The sequence below is a fragment of the Vespula vulgaris genome, chromosome 4 (assembly GCF_905475345.1).
Source record: "Vespula vulgaris chromosome 4, iyVesVulg1.1, whole genome shotgun sequence".
Lineage (NCBI taxonomy): Eukaryota > Metazoa > Arthropoda > Insecta > Hymenoptera > Vespidae > Vespula > Vespula vulgaris.
The window spans coordinates 142,501-161,174 of record NC_066589.1 but is presented as its reverse complement, the minus strand read 5'-3'; the positions used below and the strand labels follow the sequence as shown (position 1 = coordinate 161,174).

At 37.4% G+C, this 18,674-nt stretch overlaps 1 protein-coding gene across 3 annotated transcripts in view; it reads right to left on the bottom strand.

The window, feature by feature from the left end:
* Positions 1-18,674, bottom strand: part of LOC127063043 (hemicentin-2-like) — a 262,331-nt gene that overhangs the window by 230,514 nt on the left and 13,143 nt on the right. For all 3 annotated transcript variants that reach the window (XM_050992258.1, XM_050992259.1, XM_050992260.1), the window contains exon 2: positions 18,590-18,674. This exon is cut by the window's right edge and continues 583 nt beyond it. In XM_050992258.1, the coding sequence (XP_050848215.1) occupies positions 18,590-18,674 (85 nt within the window). The remainder of the gene's footprint in view (positions 1-18,589) is intronic.

Below are 18,674 nucleotides of genomic sequence, written 5' to 3'. Positions count from 1 at the left end.
GAGACTCTGTATATATATACTGGCACTTTATATCAACCATAACTATACGGGAAGACACATCGTATGTACCTATATCGTACGGATAAAAGTTCGTCGAATTCAAACTCTGTCGAGTGCAATTAACCACGATCCGACAGGGTAAATCTCGCCTGACACTCTTGCCCACTCGTCCACGTCGATTATTCTCCCGACGATTCCAATTATATACATACATACTGTGTGTCATCGTACAATACGAAAATCTATCCGAAACGATATCTGCGAAATGTAGAGTAGAACAGACAGGTACGAGTCCAAGGGAGCGAGAATAATTTTTTTTTTGTTCCAGATAAATCGACATACCCTCTTTATCCCTCTTCTCTATCTATCTATTACTCTATCTCTCCTATTTCCTTCGACGAATTCTCTTTTGCGTTAAAATTTGAATATCTGTGCACAGTACTCTTTCCTTTATACGATAACGTATGAAAAATATTAAACATTAAAATCACGTTCGCTGCATAACAACTCTCTGAAACGATTTCGATTTTCGATAACAACGAAATAATCGTCTTTTTCATTTCATAGTTCTTATTTATTTAGGGATAATAATATTCACGCTAGATTTAACCATTACCAGTCAAAACGATTGCTTTCAACCGATCGTTCCTACAAAAATTTATACTTCAAATTTCATCACATATTCGATCGAGAGGTACTATGATTTTTTTATTATGTACTTTCAGTCGATTGATAATATAAATTTTTTTTTCTAATCTTGCTTTCTTTTTTCTCATATAATACATATATACAATCCAATAGTTAAATATTTTTTTACTAATCTTTTGTCTTTTACTAACAAGTGCTGATTATTAGAATAAAAAATGAATTAGGGAAACGATCGATTATCTCTGATTTAGAATTACGAACTGAACCAAAAATTCCTAAGTAATTTCAAAAACCGATTAGGCTATATATTTTTCGAATTATAAATCTAAGCCTATCAATCTGAGAGAAAAATAAATTAGCCTAAAAAGTCTCAAAAAATGTATCCAATTGATGCTTAAAATCAACTTAAATTGAACTTTTGACCCAACTAGAAAAACTTTAGCCCGTCCAATAATTAATGATTATTATTTATAAATATTAATACATTCTCCTTGATTTATGTTATCGATACATATGAAATGCGAGATATCACGGTTATCCGTCCGTAACGAGAATAATAATAATAATTATTATTTGATAACTTTAATTCTAATAATATTTATTCTAATATTCTATAATTCTAATATATTTCTTTGAAACTAATAAATTAATAGTTCGATCTAATCGATATATTAATATATTATATAATCGAATGAAAAACCAGCTAAGACATTCTCTCTTCTAACATCGTTTCATGCTAAATATCAAACGGAGAAACTTTTGTTCGATGTTAAAGAAATAAAGAAATAAAGAAAGACAGAAAAAAAAACGAAAAAAAAGAAAGAAAAAAAAGTGGGGAAAAGAAACAAATCAGGAATGCAATCGGTGCAGTTTTCTAACGTAGGGAACGAAGTCATTCTCGAAGCATAGTCACCCTCATCCTCATCGTCCACATTCTCGTCCTCGTCTTACCCTCACTAAGGGTAAATCCCTCCGGGCCATTACGTCCCTACAGAGTCTCGCTGTATCTCGTTGGTGCAGGCGAACGATCGTCTAATCTAGTCTACTCTTCCCCCTCCTCTCTCTCTCTCTCTCTCTCTCGTTTTCTCCTCTCCCGCATTTTCCACTCTATAGAGTTATTTTCCTCGACGAGGCGCGACGAAAACGCGGATTAACGCGTGGACGAAAGAACGAGTAACGCGACGATACATTCTCTTTTCCCCTTCGTGAAAAGGATAAAGAAGGTAAAGATCTTCAAAAGGATCTCAAGCGCGACGAGGACGACAAGAGGAAAGGAAAAAAAAAAGAAAAAAAAATGGAGTAAAAAAAAAAGAAATACGGTCTACTATTTCTTTTCTACTCGACTTGCTAATATTTCACGAACGCGTCTCTCTCTCTCTCTCTCTCTCTCTCTCTCTCTCGCACACATATTACAGACATACTTCTCTCTCTCTCTCTCTCTCTCTCTCTCTCTCTCTCTCTCTCTCTCTCTCTCTTTCTCTCTCTACACCGCTTTTTGACAACGTGCGTTCACTCTACGTGAGCTAGTGACTCGATAGAAGAGAGAAAAAGAAAGAGAGAGAGAGAGAGAAAGATAGATAAACAGACAGAGAAGAGAGAAAGAGAGAGAACAAGGAATTGCATTCTTTTGTCTTGTACCTTCGCGAAAAAGAAAAGGAAATAAGGAAAAAGAAAAATGTAAGCTCTCCGCCGAGAAAGCTCCTTTTATTCCAAGAGATTACCTAATATACTTGGCCAATATGATAAGGACGTATTTTAAGGCTCGTATAGTATTACTTTTCTTTCATTCTTCTCCTTCTACTCTCTCTCTCTCTCTCTCTCTCTCTCTCTCTCTCTCTCTCTCTCTCTCTCTCTCTCGTTCACCGTCACGTAACAGCCAGAAGCGATATAGCCAAAGGTTCCATCGGTACCTCTCGATATCGTCCGAGTTCAATTGATCGTAACCCACTTTATATATGGAGGCGGTAAAAATATCGCGTTTACCTTTTTCTCCTTACCTTCGATCCCACAACCCTCTTCTCTCTCTCTCTCTCTCTCTCTCTCTCTCTCTCTCTCTCTCTCTCTCTCTCCTTTGCCTTTGCTTTTGCTTTTCATTCTAGTTTAGTCCGGTTCGATCCTCTCTCAACCACGTTACTTTAACCTCCCTTTTTCCTACCAACCCTCTCCTCCCGACTCCAACCCCCTCCCTTTCCTGGCACATCGACTTCGTCCTAGTACAACCGTGTTCCTTCTTTCTCCTTTCAATGATCGGTGGCGAACGTCGAACAGAAAGGAAAACCGAGCTCGGAATCTTTTTCGAGAAAGAAAAAGAGAAAGAAAGAAAAAGAAGAGAAATCCAATAAACGCACTTCGATTGCTAAACCGTACGGTTACGGAGTTCGCTAATTGCAACGAATAGCTTCGTCTAAACGTACCTGTCTGCATAGATACATATATACATACATACATATATACGTGCGCATCACACGTTTGAATGGAACTAGATTTTTAACTCCTTCTGACCGCATTGCGTTGCATATCCGATAATGGAATCCATCATGGATGTTCTTCTTGTGGGAGGATAAAAAGAAGAAAAAAAAAGAAAGAGATAGGAAGAGAGAAAGGAAGAATGAGATAGGAAGAGAAAGAGGATGGTAAAATAAAAAGCAAATACATACTTGATTTTATATGAAAGAGACGAAATTTCGACGAATTCGAATTCCTCGTTTACGTTTTTCCATCCATCCATCCATCCATCCATCCATCCATCCATCCATCCATCCATCCATCCATCCATCCATCCTTCCATCCACCCATCCACCCTACCCTACCCTATCCTATCCTATCCTATTCTACTCTATCCTTTAGGATTTATCTTTTTTTTTCCTTTTCCAAGATTCCATCGGTTTATCCGTAACGATACAGAGCCGAGATCGCCACCACAACGCGGCCGAGAATCCTGATATTGAAATACCTACCTACCCGGTGGAATTCCGATTATCGGAAACAAACGGGAGACAATTTCTTTGGAGTAAGTGAATTTGCGAATAATCGATGGAAATGGCTTGCCCCCTTTTTTCGTAGATGGAAAACGGAAGAGAAGTAGTCTCTTTCTCTTTCTTGCTCTCACTCACACACACACATTCTCTCTCTCGTTACATGTACCAAACCATGAAAAAAAGAATCACATTAATGGGATAGGTAACCTCCTACTTTCTCTCCTTCCGCCAGCTCTCCCGTTAAAAGAATTAAATCGAAATGGAACTGATTTCGAGCTAATCAGACTATTAGCTTATCGAGCGTTTCTTTTAAATGTTAGTTACAGACACTTTTTCGATTCCATATTTCGATCGGATCGTTGTATTTGCTATACCTGTTTTTTTTTCGTTCCTCTTCTCCTCCTCTTCTTTCTCCTCCTACTTTTCTCATTAACGAGCGAGGAAATTATGTCGATTGCGTCGTTCACGTTAAAATCAATTATAAATGTAAAATGTACGATATTGCATGCTTCTCTCTCTCTCTCTCTCTCTCTCTTTCTCTTTTTCTCTCTTTCACTCCATCTCTTTCCTCTCTACCCGTCTATCTCTCTTTTTCTCCGAAAGCTCATAAAATAAAATCGATTAGATCGTTCAGCTACCCAACCTACCTCCGACGTCGACCCCTCTCCTCCTCCTCCTCTTCCTCCTCGCCTGTTCTCTCTCCACGTTTCTTCTTTCTTTCTCGTTCGAAACGATCGACATCTTTAAAGGAAACAGCACGATTCTTTTTCCTCGATTCGTTCGAGTCGAACCAAAGTCCTCCCTCGTTCCTTTTCAAGCGGTTCCAACGCCCGAAGAAAAGCAAGCCGGACTCGCAATCTTTTTCCAAACCGCACGATTGCGCTCGGAGGAATCCAATAAACGCAGCCCATTGTTAACGTACGCCTCGACTAATTGCGATAGCTACGTATCCCCACGAAAGAAAGAAAAGAGAAGGAAGGGAAGGAAAAGAAAAGAAAAGAAAAGAAAAGAAAAGATTGAGACAGATGGATGGGTGAGTGGGTGGGTGGGGTGGAGTGGGGTGGGCTGAGCTGAGATGGGCTGAAATGGGATGAAATGGTTGTGTGGATACAAAGTAAGAAAAAAAGAAAGAAACGATCAAGAGAGAAAGGAAGAAAGGAAGAAAGAAAGAAAGAACACATAGTGGACACGATGATGGTCTTTCAAATGAATCGAATTTTTCGCGAATGGTCCTATGAGTTTTCAACGAACGAAGAAGGATGCGGAACTTATTCTTAAAAAAAGGAAAAAGATACGTATATACAATATATATAGAATAGATCAAAGAGAAACAGAGAGAGAGAGAGAGAGAGAGAGAGAGAGAGAGAGAGAGAGATAGTAGGAAAGAACGATGCATATTTCGCGGTCGCTCGAGAATCTCTTTTGTATTCGGTGCGCCTTAAAGAGGCTTTTGTAGCATGGGCCAACGTTGGACGCGAGTAATGTCTAAGAATATTTATGTTCGATTTTCTGAATAGACGCCTTTACCAGAGATGTAAGTACTGCTTGGAACGGTACTCTTGGAATAATACTCAATTGTAAAACTTCTCTCTCTCTCTTTTTTTTTCTTTAGATGCTTTTTCTCATCGATGCACTGCACGGTTTGTAATTTTCGGACGTTATCGAGCTCTTCTTTCTCTATCTCTTTTCATCCTTTTCTCTCACTCTCTCTCTCTCTCTCTCTCTTTCATTCTCCTCTCGCAATACCGATAACCGATACCTCTAACGAACTGGCCGCGACCCACATTCAACGCTTTACGATGCATTTCCCCTTGCAAGAATTTAATATTGTAGGTATTCCCGCGAAGTCCATTGCACTAGATCTGGACAAAATTCGAACCGTTAACGTTCCTGTGGTAATACGTTGAGAGAATCTCTTGGATTCCAAAATCGTCGATACGACGGTACCGGATTGATGATTTTATTTAACTAGATTATCGAATGAATAAACAAGCACGCAGAAAACACTTATCTCGAATCCTTTGGGAGAAATCTATTCCAAAAGATGCAAGATTACGAGATCGTTATGAAATCGTATATATGACTTTTTAAGAACATCAAAAAAAAGAAAAAAGCGCGGGAACGCTCATCGAGTATCCATCATCTAAATTTTTCTTATTACTGATTTATTTATTTATTTATTTACGTATTTTTTTTTTTTTTTGATTCGAAAATTCTTCTTGAACGCAACGAATACTTCGAACATAAGTAATGAATAAATTATATCGTTACGATGATTCGTAAGAAAATCATTTTTTAAAAATCAGTTTTTCTTGTACTATTATAAACGAATTAATGAAAACGGTCAATAAAAATTGATCGAAAAATGCATTGAACCAAACTCGCCATCGATTACATCATGAAATTCCCGTAACCATGGAAATAGGAAATCGCTAATAAAAGCATACGTTTCTACTACTACCGTAACGTTATCACAATACAATTTCAGTGATCAATCGTTTCAACAAAATGAAACATTACGAATCACGCGTCAGTTGGTTTAATAAAAATCATTTTTCTACTTTCTCTCACTCGGTGTTTATGTTAGTTCAGGTGCATTGCAAATAGGTAGGTAATCAATATGATCGATAACAAAGATAAACATGGCGATCCCAAAAGAGAACCAATAAAACGATTGCTTTCAAAGGAATCCAGAGAATTCAGGCACGTAGAAAGAAACACAACAAACAAACACATACACGCACGAATAGAATATAGTATGTGAAATTAATTAATTCGTAACGGTGCCTACATTAGCGTATAACTGGTAACGCCTTGCGGCTAACCACTATATATGTATAGTAATTAGATTCGCCATAAAATCTATATAATTGGTGAGGGCGATCATTAACAAAGTAAAATCATACGCTTTAACGGATACCTCGATTATCTCTATTTATTCGGGATTCCCTAGACACGCGATTAGACACATATATATTGACGTACATTTTTTCATGAAGGTCAAAGGACGAATGTAATCGTCGGCATTATCGACCAAAAAGAAAAAAGAAAAACTCGTCGAATCACAAAGAATCTCGTTATTGCGCCGGTAACAAAGATTAAACTTGTGCGTTATGGGGACGAACGAAAAAAAAAGAGAGAGAGAGAAAGAAAAGGATAAATAAATAAACAAGTAAAAAGAAGTGCAAAACGGACGGTAACGAAAGAGAAAAGGAGAGAAGGAAAGAGGTAGAAAGACAGAGAGAGAGAGGGAAAATTTGTATAATTTTTCTCTTCCGTGTGCTTAACGTTTAATGACGTGTGTGATGCAATTTAAGCTGGCAACGGCGAATACCAAGTGGAAAAGCGGAGCATTGCCGGACGGAACGAACGATTGTGCGTCCTGGAAGCGACTACGGGGAAGAGAAGAGTACGACAGAGAGATGAAGAGAGAGAGAGAGAGAGAGAGAGAGAGAAAGAAAGAGAGAGAGAGCACTTTTTGTCCTCAATGGAAAAAAATTTGTAACGACGTTTTCCGAGCGAGTGAATCAGTGGGAGAGATATGTACATAACCATAGACAAATACATACACGTTTATGCGAGTATACGTTTATGCGAGTGTAAGAGAGACATACAAACTGTAAAAGCAGCGAAAAACTCCTGACTCTCTCTTTCTTTCTATTTCTTTCTCTCTCTCTCTCTCTCTCTCTCTCTCTCTCTCTCTCTGTCTGTCTGTCTCTATGTCTCCTTGTCTCTCTCCTCTCACTTCCCTTAAGGAGCAAATTCTCGCTCGATACGGCCGATGCGATCAAGTAGAAAACTCACTTACAATGCCGACACGCTCGACGACGCAACAACATTTGTATCTCCTTTTGCAGTCACGCGTCGAATAAGTATAGGGAAAAAATATATATGTATATAAAAATAAAAAAAATAAAAAGAGAAAAGAATATCGCGCGGAACGAGCGTTGATAAACGAAAAGGAAATTTCTTTGAGCATTTAAATATCCATAGACGTATAGATATACGTACGTACGTATGTATTATACTTACGTAAACGCATTCGTATTCACATCCATAGAAATAGATAAAAGATAGTAGTATACGACACAAAAGAGATTAGAATTTCATCTTATACCTTCCCTTCCGGATAGATGCGTCTCTCGCACTTCGGTGAAAAGAGAACGATATATCGACTGCATACCTCGAATACTTTGTCCTCTCGAGCGAGACTAAGAAGACGAAAGAAAATAGAATTTTGGTTAAGAAGCGAAATAGTTTCATGAGTAGCACGAAAATCACGTTTAATGTTATCAGTAAAATTACTATTATAATTATATATAATATGGAATTTATGAATCGACAAACTCATCATCCTTTATGGATTATTCACACATCAATCATCTAATTGAGATATATTTAATAAATGTAAAAAAAAAGGGAAAAAAAATATAAACTATACGTAGATAACACGATAATAAATTAATCGTCTTTTTTGATTACTTACGTTAATTAACTACAATGCAATCGTGTAAAATATATATTTTATCGATCAAAGAAAAACGTATATCGGATTAAAACGATCTTTAAAGGGATCAAACGGATTTTTCGTACAATAACGAATGTGATAAGTAACACGAATATAAAGAGGAGGAAAGAAAGATAGCTAGAAAATCGTTACTTGTCACAAGTTGTTCAACGCAAAAAACGAAACGCGAGACGCCCCGCGTCCAGAGTACAGTAACGTCGTAACGGACTTAACAACCCGCGGACACGTCCAGGGAATGAGAAAGAGGCGGGAGAGGGTGGGAGGGAGCTCGTTTGACCATTTGCCAAGCGTTGATCAACCAAAAAGTTGTCTTTGGATTCTCAGATAAATAGGCGAAAGAGAGAGAGAGAGGGAAAGCTGGTCCAGCGATCCGTGCGATTCTCGAAAGAAATAACACGAGAGTTTTCCGAAGAAATCTTGCGAAATAAAGGACGTAGATATTTCTTTTTTTTATCTTTTTTATCCACTTGTTTCTTGTCCCTCCGTCTCTTGGAAAAAAAGAAGGAAGCAAAAAGGAAAAAAGAAATTTACTCAAAATATGCACGTATCGTTCGTTTCCTCATACCTTAATAAAAATATTTTTTTGAACAGATCTGTGCGATACCTAAAAGCTTATGAAATGAAAAATGATATTGTAAATTTGAAGGAAAAGAAAAAGAAAAAGAAATTTGACAACGCAAGGGACTTTCGCGTATTATCGCAGTAGAAGCATTTAACGCGTTAAAGCTCGCGTATAACTCTCGTATTCGTACCGCTATATGGCTCATAGTCGCGAGAATATACGGATTAACGATTCCATTAACGGCCTGCCGGTGCTAGCGGCGTCGCGTCATAAACGTTTATCTCCACCGTTTCTTTATGCTAGCCCCGGCGTATGCATCAGGAACTTACGAGCGTTTAATTTATATCCGTGCATTGTGCTATCCGATTCGATTGGAGTAACTGCGTGACGCACTGGCGCCATTTCTACTTGCTGTGGATACGGTTGGAACGTGAGAGAAGCGAGAGAAGAGCAGAGCGGAGCAGAGCGAAGCAGAGCGGGGAGGAGAGAAGAGGAGAGGAGAGGAGAGAAAAGAGGACAGGAGGGGCAGAGGTTGAACTCACGAGTCGATTCCGCATTTGCGTTTCCGCTTCGATATTCGACACGAAGACTTGCGCGATAGCGAATTAACGTACGAACTATATCTACTACTAGCTCTACGCATAACTCGTTTTATTATCGAACGTGCGACAATGCGAGGCGAGCATTTTGGGGGATAGTGGGCGGGAAGGGGCTGTTTCTCGATTTCAATCTAAAGTTCGATTAAAAGCCGGTGCCGGACGATCGTTATAATAACACCGCCGTCCGTTCGCCGTATTCAGCTAATTTCGCTTTGCCCTGACAATGCGATAATACGGTATACAGTAATTCGTCCCGAAACTTCCCACCGTTCGTTTGTTCATTTGTTCGTTAGTTCGTTCGTCTGTTCAATCGATTAAAAGTATCTCTGTATGTTTCCTACGAGTAGGTACGAAGCAACTTATAATCCGTTTAAGTACTTTCTCATTACGATGTATTTATGTATTAATAGGAAACATCTGTCGTGAGAGCTCGTTAATGGCGTCCATTTTCTGGTCGTACGTCGACTTTCATTAGTAAATATTTTCTCGCTTCGATACTTATCGTATCGTTAATGTTTCACTGTTAAATAACTATCGCTACTACCGAAAACAATAATAATAATAATAACGATTACCACGGAGAAATTGACGAAAAGTAATAAAACTAAAAAGGAAAAAGCAGAAAAAAATATAAATATATAAATTTCATGTGTTTCTGTATTCTTCCAAAGAAAATTTATATCACAGATACTATCAGTGATATCGAACGAGAAATCGATATCGACGATACCACCATCGTCGGTTCGGTATACGCGCCGCATATTTTTCGCGCTCGAGAAAATACAGGAATTTGGATGACAGAGAGTAATATTTAAAGGTGAGAACGCGTCCAACTTGTCGCGGAAAATTTTCTGAAAAATTCTCCAGAAGCTGCTTACCGCATGGTACTGGTATACCAAACGAAGAGATATAAATGGAATGTACCTATAAGCGAAATAGAGAAAGAGAGAAAGCGAAAAAGAGAGAAAGACAGAAAGGGAAAATAACGCTTATTGTAGTAGGATACACGCTGTAAGTGAAAACAGAAACAAACTTATCTCCAACAGTAATCGCAAATCTAAAAAAAACAATACATATATATATATATATATATATATATATATATATATATATATATAGTGGGATAGTTTTTGTATGTATCATATATAATCACATATACACTATAAATAAATTTATATATAAAATACACATACAGAAACACAGACAATAAATTAGAAAGAAAAAGATGAAAGTTGAACTCAACAAACATATGAACAATTCTCAGGCGACTTAACTTACACGCTGGACCCCTCGTGAAATACCGAAAGTAAAGTCGTGTGAGTTACGGTTCGTTGATTCTACTATCAAACACGTGTTCCGTGATGAAAAGTTGCGATAAAATTGATATTCGATTGATCGATTTTTGTTCGACTATGTAGTTTTAAGTTACTTTTTTTTTCTTTTCCTCCTTTTCCTTCTCTTTTTTCTTTTCCTTGTTTTTATTTTTCTTTTTCCTTTTCCTTTTGTTTTCTTTTTGAAAAATTACATTTTCCAAAAAGGCATATATATATACATTACAATATCTCGATGTCACGCTTTTAAAAAGAAAAATCGGGCTTAATCGTTGACTACTAGCAAAATAGATCGAGTAGCGTCGATTACTCGTACTGAACGCGTCTATCCATTTCCGTACAGATAATAGACGTTTCCCTTCGTAACGTTCGACGTGGCTCTTTCTCTTCAATGACGACGACGACGACGACGACGACGAAAACGACAGCTTTTCATCGAATAGGAGAACCCTCATTGTGAGCTCGTTAAAACTTCAATGAGCTTGACTATTCCTATTATTATCTATTCATATTATTGTCATTATTATTATTATTATTATTATTATTATTATTATTATTATTATTATTATCATTATTATTATTATTGTTATTGTTGTTGTTGTTGATGTTGTTGTTGTTGTTGTTGTTGTTGTTGTTGTTCTTGTTGTTGTTGTCATTGTTACTATTATTATTGTTATTATTATTACGTAGTAAACATTCTTTTCGTGTAAATTAATACGCAGATTCTCATAAATCATCGTCACAATGTGATCGTTTTCTCGTATAAACACACATACACACGTACACACGCAACGGTATAATACAATCTCTTGACGGATTCGACATGATATATAAGCAGATAAAAATCAAATCTACGACCTCGACGCTCGTGTAAGCGATAATAAATAAACATTCGATGAAATATCTACGTATATCTACGTATATCGTAGAAAAATGGAATTACGTGAAGTTGTTGTGATGTTGTAATCAATTATACGAATACATCGGGATACTTGAGGTAAAGAGGAAGAGAAGAAGAAGAAGAGAGAGAGAGAGAGAGGGAGAAAGGATAATGAAGAGAGTAAAGAAAAGGGTTGCTCGACTAGTATGAACGCGATATTTTTTACAACGGACGAAGGGAGAACACGGACGAAGAGACGCGTAATTAAAGGATTAGACGGAGACAAAGGATAAAAGTTCAAGTGCGGCGAACGCAGATAAATTGTTAAGTACGCGAGTGGCCACTGACTGCTGCTCTTCCTACGCCTCGAGAGCTTTCCTCGAGGAGAGTACGTTCCTCTCTTCTTGCTCGACTTCATCCCGCTCGAGAATACGAAAGAATTTTACATGGTAGTCGAAAAAAAGAGAAAGAGAGAGAGAAAGAAAAGAAAAAAAAGAGAAAAAATGGAAAAAAGAATAAGGAAAAAAAAGAAAGAAAAAGTTCGTTCCAATGATGAAAACGATGTATTACTTCTCTTTCATTATCGACTTCTTTCGTAAAATCCTTATACCCGAGATGGAATGAAAATAAATTTTTATGTTAAAAAATAATACGTACGAGATCGCAATTATCGTCGTAAAGTTAGTAAAAAATTTTCTAAAAGGACGTTATAAAATAAAAATTCGAACTCCTGAATTGCGAACGAAATTCCTGTTTTTATTATATATCTGTAGTATTTAACCACGTAAAAGTTGAAATATGTTTATACATGACTGGCCAGAAGTTCCTCTAGATCCGTACTTTTTCAATCTGAAAAGAAAATTCATCTAAGAAGTCTCGAAAAAGAGTAATTGATTTTCACCTAGAAACTTTAATACTCGGATCCTTTTTATGTATTTTAATATGAAGATTCAGCACGATGAATATGTTTGTAACTCGTTTAATCAAATAAAAAATATATTGGCTCCTATTACGAAAACTAATTATTACTCGAGCGTAATCAATTCGAAAAGAAACCAACGATATCATCCGAACTTCCTTCTATATGTCCGATCATAGTTTAAATACTCTTGATTACGTAATTATCATCTATAAAAAGAGAAGCTAGCTTCTCTAATAAGAAAATAAAAAATCTAAATAAAATGCGGTACACACTCAGAACTCGGGTGCCAAAGGGGTTCGAGCAACTTGCCAAATGTCCAACGGAATTACTTTTGAATAATCAGTATCATTTTTTTTTCTTTTTCTTTTGTTTTACTCTCTTTCTCATATTCTTTTCATTGTCTTTTTTTTTTCTTAATATTTCTCTTTTCCTTTTTCTTTATGTATATATATCAAAACGGTAGGAAGAGTTGCGTTCTCTGCCAATGCTAATGCTAACGGGAATTCGGAACGAGTCATTGTTCTCTTGAAATCGTCGTCTAGGTCTTCGTCTCCTTTCGTAGTATTCCTCGGTTGTTGTTATTGTTGTTGTCGTTACTAACAATAAGCATCGAAAGTTATCTCCGGCCCCGTACGAAACTCGAAAACGGTTCTAGAAATGAATCGGCGACGTCTTAAGAGTAGACGTTGCTTTATAACAATGAAGTCCGATCTTATTAGAAAATAACGTCGTCGTTGTGTGACATAATCTCGAAGCTCTCTCGTTGCACGGCTCTCGAACGAGTTCGTTCCCTAATGGTTTCATCTTCTCGCTTACATCACTTACGTTCTCAAACCTCTCACTCACAGAGAGATCAAAAGCCTTTTCTATCTATTCCCTAGGGAACAAGCAAATACCAAATGAAAATAGTACGAGCAAGTTATGCAAACGGATTCATCTATCTAAAGCTATGAGAGTTAAAGGTCGAACTATATATTACCAACTTACGACGTTATATAACATGGGAGTTTTGGATAATTAAAGGGTCTCTTCGTGTAAGTTTCTACCTGCGACATATTTTTTTATTTACTTAAAAACTATGTGAGAGAGAAAAAGCTTGTGGTTCCGAGTAAACTAATTCTACCATAGATCGTACGGCTCTCGGACATTGTTGTTGTTGTTATTATTATTATAAATATTCCACAACGTTATTTTATTCGATACTGGAGAAAAACATTAGCACTGTGTCTCCAACTCTCATTCATGAAATATGTATCAGAACCTGTAATTTCTGTATATAAATTAACCGTCTTTACCCACTTTCCATAAGGGGGAGAAAAAGATTTGTGTGCGTGTATATATGTACAACACTCACGTGCGCGCGCGCGCGCGTAAGCTATAGTCACTTTGACGGCACGTCTTTTCCCGCTCACGTGGAGCTTCTCCCTCGGGATATTCCAACATCAGAAACTTTTCCCACGAATCCGATGTACCAGCGAATAATGCATCTTGACGCATATTTCAAGATGTCAAGGAAAGATAAAGAGAGAGGGAGAGAGAAGGAGAGAGAGAGAGAAAGAGAAAGATAGAGAAAAAGTGTATCTAGCTCGCGTAATCAAATTCGAAAAGTTCTCTCCTTCCGGTAAACGGACAAGGAAATCGATGTGATCAAACGTATGCTCTTAAAACGAAACCGCTGTGAGTCGTTTTCCCGTCGTCGGATATAACTTTTTATTAGTTAAACTTTCCCTTTTCTTTTTTCTATTTTTGTTTTTGTTTTCTTTTCTTTTTTTTCCTTAGGATCAACATTTAAAAACAAAAGAACTTCTTCAAATGTAGTCAATTCGATTTAAGAATTCTTCAAATACGCAGAATATTTTTCAAGTAAATAAGGACAGACGTATCGTTTAATCGTTCGTCTCCTCCCGGTTAATATTGTCTACAAAGCGTTTGAAATAAATTCGAAGGATAGAGAAGGAGATTATTTTAAGAAGACCATTGATTTCCGAGCATCCGGAAGAGACAGGGCGAACTCTTTGGACTTTCTAGAAGCGAGAAAACTAAAGGAAAGATTTTTTTTTTATCTCAGCGAAACACCGACGCGAACAGCTTCTCCTTTCTCTTTCCTCCATCCCCTTCTTCTCTCGCCTCCCATTCCCCAACAAAGTAGTCTAATTTTAATTTAATCTTAATTATCGAAACGGTCTGATCCACGAGGCAAACTCCACGAGGTTTAACCACTTTCTCGGTCTACTTTTCCTTACCGTACCGTTGGCTTCCCTTTTGACTTTCCTCTTAGCTTCCCTCGCGGGATTCTCCTTCAACATCACCGTTACTCTCCGCCACCACCATCACCGCCAACATCGCTAGGAGCCTTCTGGTTTTACGCTTCGAGAAACCGTAATTACTTCCGTTCCACGTTCGATATTAAATAAAACATAACGCTACGGCCCTTAATCGTCCATTCGACGATAGACGAGACAAAATCGCGTTAAAAAATCCCCCTATTTAAAAATATATCATCGATTATATTGTTTACCTCGTTATATAAACTACATTAAAAAAGAAGAAAAAAACATGTACTTTGATTAGGTTCATAACTATGTCATAAATGATTTCAATGAAGAAACATTCGATAACTTATTTATTTATCTAACGATGATTAGTTATCCTCGTTCGATTATCCTCCTTCTATTCGAGACAAAAAAGAAATGCATTGGTTAGCTTGATAACTATTTTCATAAATGATATATAGTAGATATAGACGAAGAAATTATCGATAAGGTGATGATCGAATGTGAAATAAAGCAAAAAATGAAGGGACCGATAGGAACTCGCGAATTAGATTTACGAAGGTCATCCCTCGCCAAATCCTAACTGCATCTGGGATCAAAAAGCTCGCGGATTTCCCTATTCGTCCAGCTCTGAATTCAGCGACCTCATCGAAGCCGAATCACCTCGTATGTTCCTATATTCTCTTCGGCCATTCGCTTTCTATGTCTTTATATAGGTTACTCTCGCGCGCGTGTATGTGTGCGCGCGCGTGTGTATATTTGCGCGAGAGTGAACTCTGCTATCCTACCTGCTGGCTGATGGATTTATCGTTCACGTACACGCGCAAGCGTGCGGCAACCGATTCAATTTAGCTTAATTTAAGATCCGCCAGGCGCGTTTTCCGCAGACTAAAGAACTGCCGCGATTAATTCCCGTTCTCGTGATTCTCCGTTACGCTGCCACGTAAGTAGATATCTCTTCTCCTTTGTTCTTTTCTAATCTATTTTTTAACAATGCAAATATAACCTTTCATCATTCATTTCTTCTAATGGCTATTTTAGAAATATAAATTGAATTTATTTATGAAAAGAAAAAAAAACGAACAAATTTTCTTTTCATCCGTCGTATCGTTTTGAAACATCTTGTATTTCCGTATTTTTTTCTTGTAAATCTCTTAAATTTAAAAATTTTTTTCTTTCCTCTCCGTCTTTTTCATACTCTCTCTCTCTCTCTCTCTCTCTCTCTCTCTATTGCTCTTTTTTAATCCTTTTAAAGCCATTTTTCCCCAGTTTATGCAACTTCTCATTTAGTTAAACGCTTATCGCCGATACGGAATTTTAATACCGAAAGTTCCCATTAAAATTTTCATTCGCTAAAGTTGTCCTCGTCTTGGAACGCTCTCTCTCTCTCTCTCTCTCTCTCTCTCTCTCTCTCTCTCTTTCTCTTCTATTTGTGTCGTATTCCTATTAACGACTCACCAAGATTTATCACGAGTACGCGGGGTTCAAACGTCGACGGGACAAAAACTCCATCGGGTGCCGTCAAAGGTAGCATCATTTCGTCTCTCGCACGTACACCGAAAGACGGAGAAATAGGAAGCGTTTGACCTGTTTACGCGTTGTATTTGTACGTACGTACGTACGTACGTAAGATACATAAGAGCACGCTCGCGTTCATCCAATACGACATAGTCTCTCATAGAAACGGAGATTTGTTTGACGAGGGTCGAACTTCCGAGCACGTAGCTTACGTTTCATAACGATTCTGCGGAATGTTCCTCTTGTTTTCGATTAATTAAATTCCATATAATGAAATCCTATATAATATCTTCTTTCGAAATCAACTGATCCAATAATATCTGATAATTATTAACTAACAACTACACATCATTATAAAATTTTTATCGTTACTTTTTTCTTTTTTTTTTTGAGGGATAAAAAAATGAGAGGTCGTCTGGTCAAAGGTCATGCACAGCTCGTCGCTGATAAGATTTTGGAAGATGCACGACGCCGTTCGTGAGATCTAATGGCATAGAGATTGCTACGTGAGCTCGGCAACGCGAAACTAATTTGTCCGCCACGGTAAACGACGACTAGTACTACGAGGACTACTACTACTATTACTACGACTACTACTAGTACGACTATACGATGACTACGACGTTAGGACAAACCGCTCTCTCGGGTCAAGAGCGAACCTACCTTTAACTCGCTTTAACTCCCCGGCCAGTGTAACTTTGACGGGGAAAAGAAAAAGGTTTGAGCTTCTCTCCACTTCGAAACGTGAAACTCCAGCGAACGAACGTACGAACGTAAGAACTCGTCGCCTTTTACACTCCATTTTTTCCCCGATTATCTACATCATCCTTCGTGTATATAAGAGCACACTCGTAACCGAAAAATTCGACATATTCGTGCGATCGTTAGACATCTAGAAAGAAAAAGAAAGAGAAAAAGAAAAGATTCGAGATACGTTACCATATATCAAACGGAATTAAAATCGCGATCAGGGAGATCTAATTGCCGACGATCCGTAACAAATGTCACGCTCGATACGTCGTTGAGAGTCTCGCACACGATCTATTGAAAATCCAGCAAGTTTCTCTCATCGATGAGAGTTGTACAATCGAAAAAGTTCAATATCGACTTGATTGGATCTCCAACTGTACGTATTACCAAGTTGCTATACGCTTCGCATCGGTTCGTAACGTTCACCCTACGCGGACACGCTTTATTCAAGTTGAAGGGGAGAGGAAAGGAGGGAGGAAGGTGGGGAGATGGGTAGAGAGGTTGAGGAGGAAGGGAAACATTTTTTCATCGTATCAACTTTTTCATCTCGCAAACAAAGCAACGTCCGCCCGCCGCAAAGTGAAAATCGACCGAAAACAAATGTATATATATATACATACTCAAATGTATATATACTCGTCGAAAACCCTAGATAGAGATGTTTTTTATTCGATTGTTTACGACCCATTCGAACAATTTCGAGTAGTAATCGAGATTCGTTAGAATGTTCTAACTACACGTATACCTTTTATATTTTCAAACCAGTCGATTTGAAATCAACATTTATCATAGACAAAACTGACCAATCAACCAATCGTATAACGAACTCCAACTCACTGTTTCAAGAGATAAGAATATTACACGAAGATAATCTTCGCAAAAATATCACTCCTTTGTTCTTTACGTTTCATTTATTTGTTTCTTTTTTTTCGTTCTTTCGAACGTATTGATTAACACTCGTGTGAACAGTAAATAGTACATTATTCGAGAATGATTGAATGTATTACTAGGCTTCAGTGTATGTATATGTGTGTGTGTGTCTGTGTTTGTGTGTGTATGCATATATATATGTATATACATATATATATATCTATACATATAACTATGCGAATGTAATCCCATAATACCAGCCGAAACGCACGTAGCATCCGGCTTATTTCTCTACCGGTTGGCGAAGATATTAAAAAATATTATGCACGATACCCGGTGAAAAATAATATTCGCACGTTCGTTGAACTTTCAGTATGTAGGTATCTCTACTAATGCTATGTGAATACATAGATACAGCACATCTATATATACACACGCGTATATCTATCTATCATCATCATCATCATATATATATATATATATATATATATATGTATATATATATATATATATATACACATACATACACACGTAACAATAATATATAGATAGATATATTCGAGATTTATAGCGGTAAATATGTGTAAAATATTGCTATATAATAGCCGAAGCTGCGAAAGACATAAAAAAGATTAAAAAAAAAGAAAAAACACATATCAAAAAGATAAAAAAAGAAATACACGTATGAAAGAACGCAATAACGTAAAACGTTCGTCGTTAGGGTACTTACCAATCTCCTGATTGGTTATCCTCGCGCGACAAGGGACGAGGAAAAGGGTGAGAAGAAACGAGAAAACGACGGAGACGGCCATTTC